Here is an 8,833-nt window from a genome sequence, read left to right on the forward strand (position 1 = left end):
TGTTTGTCATTCTATTAACATCCAACAATATCTCAAGACCAGAATATGTCTGGGATAAATATTGGCATGAACTCTCATATGATATTTTGTATCGACAAAGAACCATGATGAACATGAGGGGTGAGTTTTATTAATTGCAATTATTAAGGTCCTTCATTATTGATCATTTTTAGTTTGATTGAATTTTTACAGTATCGTATAATATGCAGAGTTAACTATGTCAGACGATGAGATTAAGCAGCTGTGCTTAATGGATATAGACAATATCTTACATTCCTATGGTAAAATCTTGAAAGACTATCCTCCTATGCCTTTAGTTGTTAACCAAAAGGGTTATCAGGGAAGAGCTAAACTTTAACAGGGATGAGTTAAAGAAAAACGCCTCAAACATGTTAGCCATCGCAACACCTGAGCAGAAACATGCATTCGATAAAATTGTTACAGCTGTGTATTGTGATGAAGGATATTTTTTCTTTGTGTATGGTCATGGAAGTACTGGAAAAACATTTCTCTGGAGCCTTATGTCTGCTAAGATTCACTCAAGGGGTGATATTGTGTTAAACGTTGCTTCAAGTGGTATTACATCTTTACTTCTTTCCAATAGAAGAATGGCACACTCAAGGATCCTAATACTGCTGAATATAACTGAGAATTCTGTATGTAACATCAAACCTGGTTTTCCTAAAGCAATGCTGCTGTTAAAAGCCAAATTTATAATTTGGGATGAGGCTCCAATGGTTAGTAGGTACTGCTATGAAGCGCTTGATAAATGCTTGAGTGATATCATGAGGTTTTATCCAATATATAACAAAGATTTGCCCTTTGGAGGAAAAGTGGTTGTACTAGGTAGAGACTTTAGACAAATCTTTCCTGTCATTCTACGAGGATCGAGAAAAGATATTGTTCATTCAATCGTTAATTTGTCTTACCTTTGGAAGTTTTGTCAGGTGCTCAAACTAACAAAAAATATGAGACTCTCTGTAGGAACAACTACTTCAGATCAAGATGAGACAGAGCAATTTGGTGAGTAGTTATTGAAAGTTAGTGATGGTATAATAGGTGACAATATAGATAGTGAATTTGAGATATGTCTTTCAAAAGATATTGTTATTCCTTCTTCGGACCAGGCATTTGATGAGTTGGTTCATTTTTCTTATCCAAATATTTTAAAAAACATGTCTTCAAAGAATTTTTTCAAAGCAAGGACTATACTAGCTCCCACGCTGGACATCATTGAAGAGGTCAACAATCATCTGATGGCTATCATTCCTGTTGGGAAATTACTGGATAGTATAAATTGCTCTAATTTGCCTCCACATAAATTAATACTCAAGGTTGGTGTTCTGGTAATGTTACTGAGGAATATTGACCATTCTAGTGGTCTTTGTAATGGTACAAAGCTACAAGTTAGGAAGCTTGAAAATCATGTCATAGAATGTGAAGTTTTAACGGGTAACAACGTTGGTCATATTGCTTTGATTCTAAGAATGAATATGGTACCAACAAATGAAACTGTCCTAGTTAGATTTCAACGAAGACAGTTTTCCATAATAATATCGTTTGCCATAACAATTAATAAGTCTCAGGGACAAATTTTATCTCATGTTGGATTGTAGTTGTCGAAACCAGTTTTTACACATGGCCAACTATATGTGGCACTTTCAAGAATTAAGAGCAAGAGAAGTTTAAAAGTTTTACTTATGAATCACGTAAGAATGTCTGTAAATTTAACCATCAATGTTGTTTATAGAGAAGTCTTTGAAAAAATAGGATTCTAATGTAAATGTTTTAATTTTATTTTAAATTTTGTATCAAAATCAATGTATAATTATTTTACTTTAAAAAAATATAAAATGATGATTATTCACTATTTTTAAATTAAATTTTGATTTTGATAATAATTTTATAAATTTTTTGAAATAATAATTATTTTGTATATTTTTTCTTAAAATATTCAAACATATAAAAACTTTTTTTACTTTTATAAATTTTTCTGTGCTGAACATAGATTCATACACTAGTTTAATCTAAATTGTGAGATAGTTTGGGAGTGAAAATTAAATCATTTGAAATTTATACACAAAACAGATAATAAGATTTTGAGTTAGTTTGGTAAACTCCTAAAAAATAATTTTTTTTAAGTGATTCTTTTTTCCAATTTCAATGTGATGAATTTAAAAAATATAAAACACGCAAATCGAATGAGAAGATTTACCTCCATCTCATGTTTTTGTGAAACTTAACTTCTTTCTGATCCAATGTATCTATCATTCTCTCCTCTCAACGTCATAAGCAAAATCATGCCTTATTTTATAGGTTTTGGCAGCAAAATTTAAGAATAAATAGGTATTTTGTAAGTTTTGCGAGAAACACCAAAAATATCACATGTAAAAAAAATTAACATCAAATATTAGTTACAATATATATTTTATATTTTAATATATATTAATTAATTTAATAACTAATTTTTAGTATATCTATAATAGATAATTTTATACATTCTATAAATATCATTAACAATTAATTTGTTTTAATTTTGTCAACCTAATATTTCAAATATGATACAATTATATTCTTAAGAGCTAAAACGGTTAATAGAAAAATACTGACATGTCGAATGTATTCTGATATCTATCTATTAATATATAATAGGAGAGTAGTAGGTTCAATGCTTGACAAGTGTATAGGCTAATTAATCAACAAGTGTTTTATTTAAATAATTGACAAGTGTCTTGCTAATTTTAAATTCAAACATAAAATATAATATAATAAATAATATAAACAAAAAGCAAGCAGGACAACAATTTCTCTGCACCCCTCACCTGCAAAAGCATTACAAGTAGATTTGAAAATACAAATTAGGATCAGAATTTGAACTTGCATTGAAACTAGAACAAGAGTGAACACATTTTAAATCAGGATTTTAAAAATCAAATCTTTCCTTGATTTTCTCTCTCTCGGATTTGTTTTCTCTATCATCTTCTTCGTCCCTATCGAGGAAGCTAGCGAGCAGTAGTAGAAAGTATTGATCAAGTGAGAGTGTTGAAACAAGCGAAGAAGGTGAAAGCAAGATCTGAGAAAAGAGGAGGCAGACAAGGAGAAGCGAGCTTCAGGAGCAGAGGCAAACAGAGCTTTCACAGTGGAGAAGAAGCTCTCATGCCAATGCCAAATATGGTTACTGCGGTATGTGTTTTTCCTACTGCTACTCGGTCATCGTTCTCTTTTACTATGTTATTCTTATTTAGAAGGCTCAACCAATTTGGATATAACTATTTAGGTTTCTTTTTCCTTGACCGTTGTCGGTTTCAAATGCACTAAACCTTGCTGCTGTCAGCGAAGAGGCAGCAGCTCGGTAGCAAGGTGGTGACGCCGGAAAGCTAACCGGTGGATATTCACCACTGGAGATGGAAGAGAAGAATGTTGGTGGATATCTTGCCATTGAAGATGTTATCGGCAGTGAGGCAAAGGTAAGCTTTTTTTTTATTTCAAAATAAAAAATTATTGTGTGTTTTTTTTCTAATCTTCTTCCGTTTTTATTTCAAAACATTTGTTTCTCTTCTTTTAGTTTGTTTCGTGTGTGTGTTTTTGGGTTTAGATCAGATCAAAGCAGGAGCTCTTTGCAAAGGCAAGCCACTAGAGAAGTACATGTATATCTTTTTCTTATTTCTTATGCTGATGGGATATAATACACTGTTATTTCTTCACCTAAAATTTTATTTTGATTTGTTTAAGCTTATTTGCTTCATTTTATCCTTTCGTTTTATGTTGTTTGCTTGCTTTATTGGTTTGTTGAACTATAAATTGTAGATCTAGCATCATATGGTTATGTTACCTTAGCTTCCTAATAATTGTGGTTAACGGGTTATAATTGTGTCCTACTTATTGATGGAGGGAAAGGACTTTTAAGATTATCAATTAAAAGATAAAAGAACTCCTCAATTTATGGAAAAAAGATATTCTTTTATAATTGTTCTGGGTCTTCTGTCTGTATGGTCATTTTTTATGCGAGAAAGATATTCTTTTAGGATTTATGAGTGAATTTTGCAAATGGATTATTTGAATAAATTGTGAACTGTAATCTTGCAATTGCGAATTTTCAATTGTGGATTGAATTTACATTCAAATAATTAACTAATTAAAAAAAAGAAATATTTTTAAGTGATGGAGATTCTAGCTGCATATTAAACATACAGTAGCTGCTGTTTTTAGATGAATGAGTAGCTTTATATGTTGAGATTTTCACCTGAAAATCCTTACAAAAGACTACTAATTTCACCTGAACAATTTTTGATATTAGTTGTTTAACACTCTGATTGGTTAAAACGTACTTTCTCTTCCAAATTTTCAGAAAGCAACGTTGGTAGTTTCCATACTTTGATCTGTTTGTATATATATAATGCTTTGCTGTAAACATAGCCTTTCAATTTTCTCAGCTCTTTTCTTCTAACAAGTGACAACCAACAATGGCAGCATCTTCTTCTAGCACCTTCTACACCAACCTCAAGTTTTGCACCAAATTCAACAACAGCAACAGCAACTTGAACCGAAGGTACATTTTATTATTTTCTCTTTGCTAAAGATATGAAACTATTGAATTTAACTACCTATTTTCTGAAATTTCTGAAGTTGAAACCTTTTTACCATTTTGAAGGGAACTCATATTAAGAAGCAATGAAATAGCAACAGTTGGTGCTATCTTCAATTTCAATTTCAGGTAATCCCTTTTCTATGTTTTTTTCCCCTGTTTATCATTATCACCATTGAAAGTTGTTCAATTTTTTTATATTATAATTATTTTCATACAAATTTGGAATATCTTAATTTAAGATTTTATATTTTTCCTTATTGCATATTTGTGCAGTGAAAAAAACTTGATTTTCTTGGTGTGCTGAAAAATTCTGCATCTTTAACATGATTTTCCATTTGTTTAAATTTTTGATTTTATATGTGTTGATAATTTGTGTTTTGTTATTTTTGAATTAAGGTAAGGTCGTGTGTCGTTCATTTTGATTTGAGGAAAAGGATTTGATTTTGGAAATTTTCTGTGGTGATTATCAGGCTTCTTTCCTTTGATTTATGCCTTTATTTGCTCTAATTTTGTATTATGGTTTGTTTCTTTCTTACATATGCAGTGTGCCTTCTCATACAAATGGGATGAACCATTTTGCTCATTCTTTTAAAAAATTTAGAAACAATTTCATTCTTCATTTAAAATATTGAGAAAAGGACAATCCCATTTCCATTCCCAGAATTGATGTCATTACTTGATCAAATCGAGATGCCCTTGATTTTTCCTTATTATGAACTATGAAGTTTATGATTGACGTCAAATAAGAAATTTTCATAACTGCGTAATTTGCTATATTTATTAGAGATTTTATAAGAATGAAAAATATCTAGCACTTTTGATAGTATATGGGCAAAACATCTAGAGAGGAGTAAAAATTTATTTCCTTTCAATAGATCTCCAAAGTTGAATTATTTTTTAAAAATTATGTCTTTTTGTTTAATCTGCTTCAATTCTCTTTTTTTTTTCTTTTTTCTCATAGTTGATTCAGATAATTAATTTTGGCAGGGAATGTAAGTGGAGGACGGAGTGTTCCAGCACCAAAAGCATCTCTTGAGGCTTGGCAACGATTATTATGATGTTCTTAAAGGAAAATAAGAATGTTGCTGCTTTGACAACTAAATCTAAAGTTAGAAAGTAGTCAGTTTTGAAAAGGGCTGAAAAATCCTTCAGAAAAGAGGAATTATAATGTTAGTTATTTCCTTACTTCTTTTATTATTGCATTTAAGTTTTAAGTAAATTTTAAAACTAACTTATTCCAACAGTATTTATCTGTTTATGTATATGATGGAAAATCATTGATTTTGTGTGTGTATATATGAACTTTTAACAATGAGTACTCAAAGGGCTAAGGAGATAGGTTCGTTCATATGCACTGATGCAGTATGCGTTTGTTTGTGTGAAGAAGCATCAGCATATAAGTTCATAATAACATTATTGCTTAAAAAAAATCATCATTTCTAAACTAGATATTTCATTTGGCTTTTTTACTAAAAACAGAGGAGAAACAGGTTTTGGGAAATGCAGCTTTTATGATCCTAATTGCTTTTGCTTGATCCTATAAGCTTAAAAATAATACTTGAATCTCATTGGATCTACCAGTTAATTCAACATGGTGTTTTAACTATACCATATATCATTCCTTCTATCTTCATTTTTAGAATTTGAATGAATTGATTATTTTATATTATTTTTATGTCTTTCCTATATGTCTTTAGATTATTGTTGTATATTTGTTAAAACTTTTCTCATTTTGACCAGTATCGAAATGTTACAACTTTGCTTAGCCGTGATTGCAGTGTTCAAAGGAGGCACCAAAAGGTACGAAAATTTCCTGTTATCATATATAATTGTTGGGTAAAAGTATCATTTTTAAGGAAATGCTTTCATAGTAGTGTGTTATAATTCTTGGTGGGAATGTTTGAATAGGATATAATATATAGCTTTAGTGCATATTATCTAGGATGCAGTTACTTTTATTTTGACATTAGCTTATAATTATTGTCTGCTTCATAAAATAGATCAAACTATTAATTATTGTCTTTTGATAAATTAGTGGCCTCTACTTCTGAAGGAAGTAAATTTTGTTTTAATTCTACTAACATAATGTATAGACTTCTTTTGAAAAGAAATCTACTCTGGCTAAGGACGAGGCTGAACTTTCAATATTGAAAAAAAAAAAAAGAAAGCTCACTTAAAGATGTGCAACAGCTAAAAGGTATCACTTTTATGATTTATTATTTCCTATACACTGGGTATATCTAGGGAAACCATTTAGTTGCTTTGCATTTTCGGTCGGTTGGAAGATTCATAGCGATAAAAGGGAAGTGTGTCTGTCACTGTTTTGTAAGTAATTTGGTGTACATAGCAGGAGTGAAAAATTGAATCTAGGAAAGGAGTCTAGAGGAGTGGTACATATAGGTGATTCAAATGAGAAACAAATGAACGGAGGATAGAATTTGTTTTTATCTATTGTAGTTTTGGTGTTTATTGTTGTCTTTGTCTGATTTTCATGTTTTTGTTTTTTGTTTTGGCAAAAAAAAAAAACTCTTTGGCTACTGCAATATGAGGAAGTTCCAATAAGTATAAATAATTTATATGTGAATTGCTTTGGTAAGAATAATGTCTTGAGATAGAGACTGATCCTTTGTGTTTTTATGTGTTTGATTTCGGAAAAAACAAGTCAAAAGCAATATTTTTTTCATTGAGATTGTATATAATTCCTTTGAAAGAAGATGTTTACTTGGTAATTTCATATATTAAAAACAATTTATTGCAATATAAGATAAGATTATAAAAAATTTGAGCTATTCTCAATGTTCATAATTTGCAATTTTTTGGATTAAAGGTGTGAAAATTGAATACTAAACCACTTTGTAAATGTGAAAATTGTGTGGATTAAAGGTATGTTCTTAATATTGTGTTATTTTATTTTTTATTATTATTATTAGTAATTAGTAACTAATCAGTTTCTAGCTGTTTAGTTTTAATTTGTTGTTGGGTCATAGGCTGTGTGATTTAATTTTTGAGTCATCTTAATTTACATTAAAAATTTATGATATTTATTAAATTTTTTTCTTTTTTTAGTGTCTCAAATTAATCAGGGCTTAATATTTTCTCTCTGATAGGTACTAACATACACATTTACAAAATCACAATCTATGCCCCAAAACTTTGAAGCTGGCCATGATTTATATACATACAAATACGAATAATATTTTCCTTACAATGCTTGGTATAAAAAGAATGAATAACTATAATACACTAACTGTTAAGTGGTATTTTTACAATTTAATTATATAATTAATTAAACAAAATTTACAAATAAAAAATTATATTTCAAACATTTTTTATAAATTAAAATCACAACTTAAACAACATTATAAATTATTTTTAACTGTCCTCTGTTCCACTTTGTTTAGATAAGAAACATATAATCATACACCAACAAATAAAATAATGAAATTAAAAAAAATTTAAACAAAAAAATAAGTAACATTATAATGCAACTAACTAGACATTTGTTATTTGTAAAGAAGTCAAGCTTCTCGACATACATTAACATATTTAAATTGAAGGATTGACTTTTATCATTACACATGCTTATATCATTGTGTTTAAATTTAGACTTTTTCTTTATTTCTTTAATATCAATTTTTATGATTGATTAGCCATATAGATAAATTATATAACCGCGCTACGCGCGGGTGGTACTCTAGTGTCAATAATACTTGACAACCCTAGGTTGACGTGTTAGTATAGGATGCCACGTTCTCGTCCATGTCAAATCTAACGGCATAATTAAAAACATTAAAATGTCATGGTCAAACATTAATGATAAACTTAAAATATAATATAAATATTAAGCACAAAATAATATTTACTATTGAGTAATATTTTATAAATAAAAATTATATTAATAACACACATCAAAGGCTAAAACATATCCCTTTTATTGAAACTCATTTTAATACAATAATATTTTTTAGAATAATAGTCAAATTCGTTTTTTAAAAAATTACTCATTTTTAAATTAGTTTTTAAAAGATTAAATCAGTCATGTTAGTCCTACATAAGTTAAATTGGTCTTTCTGTTAGTTAGATAATGGTGTATCACATTAAATATCATGTGACATGATATCATGATAAGTTAATGTCACGTGTCACAAAATAATTAGTTGATGTGTCAAGTTAGTGGCACGTAACATACCACATATTACCTGACATGTCATAACTATTTAGAGTCAAATTAGTCCCTAAAAATAT

General features: G+C 29.1%; 2 protein-coding genes and 2 long non-coding RNA genes across 4 annotated transcripts; all 4 read left to right on the top strand.

Moving 5' to 3' along the window:
- LOC107605135 lies at positions 390-1,031 on the top strand. Its single transcript, XM_016306899.1, has one exon. It carries the CDS (start codon positions 390-392, stop codon positions 1,029-1,031), a length of 642 nt encoding a protein of 213 aa, XP_016162385.1.
- Positions 1,176-1,616, top strand: LOC107605142. Its single transcript, XM_016306911.1, has one exon. The coding sequence runs from the start codon at positions 1,176-1,178 to the stop codon at positions 1,614-1,616; it is 441 nt and encodes a 146-aa protein (XP_016162397.1).
- LOC110270454 lies at positions 4,214-5,751 on the top strand. Its single transcript, XR_002359990.1, has 3 exons — positions 4,214-4,549; positions 4,652-4,714; positions 5,576-5,751. It is a non-coding gene; the product is annotated as an uncharacterized LOC110270454 (long non-coding RNA).
- Positions 6,252-6,738, top strand: LOC107617568. The gene is made up of 2 exons (XR_001614979.2): positions 6,252-6,388; positions 6,682-6,738. It is a non-coding gene; the product is annotated as an uncharacterized LOC107617568 (long non-coding RNA).

Source organism: Arachis ipaensis, chromosome B01, assembly GCF_000816755.2.
Source record: "Arachis ipaensis cultivar K30076 chromosome B01, Araip1.1, whole genome shotgun sequence".
In the NCBI taxonomy this organism is placed as follows: domain Eukaryota; kingdom Viridiplantae; phylum Streptophyta; class Magnoliopsida; order Fabales; family Fabaceae; genus Arachis; species Arachis ipaensis.

Excerpts from the sequence above, each read along its gene's own strand:
- LOC107605135 (XM_016306899.1), top strand. The coding sequence starts at position 390 with ATGTTAGCCATCGCAACACCTGAGCAGAAACATGCATTCGATAAAATT.
- LOC107605142 (XM_016306911.1), top strand. The coding sequence starts at position 1,176 with ATGTCTTCAAAGAATTTTTTCAAAGCAAGGACTATACTAGCTCCCACG.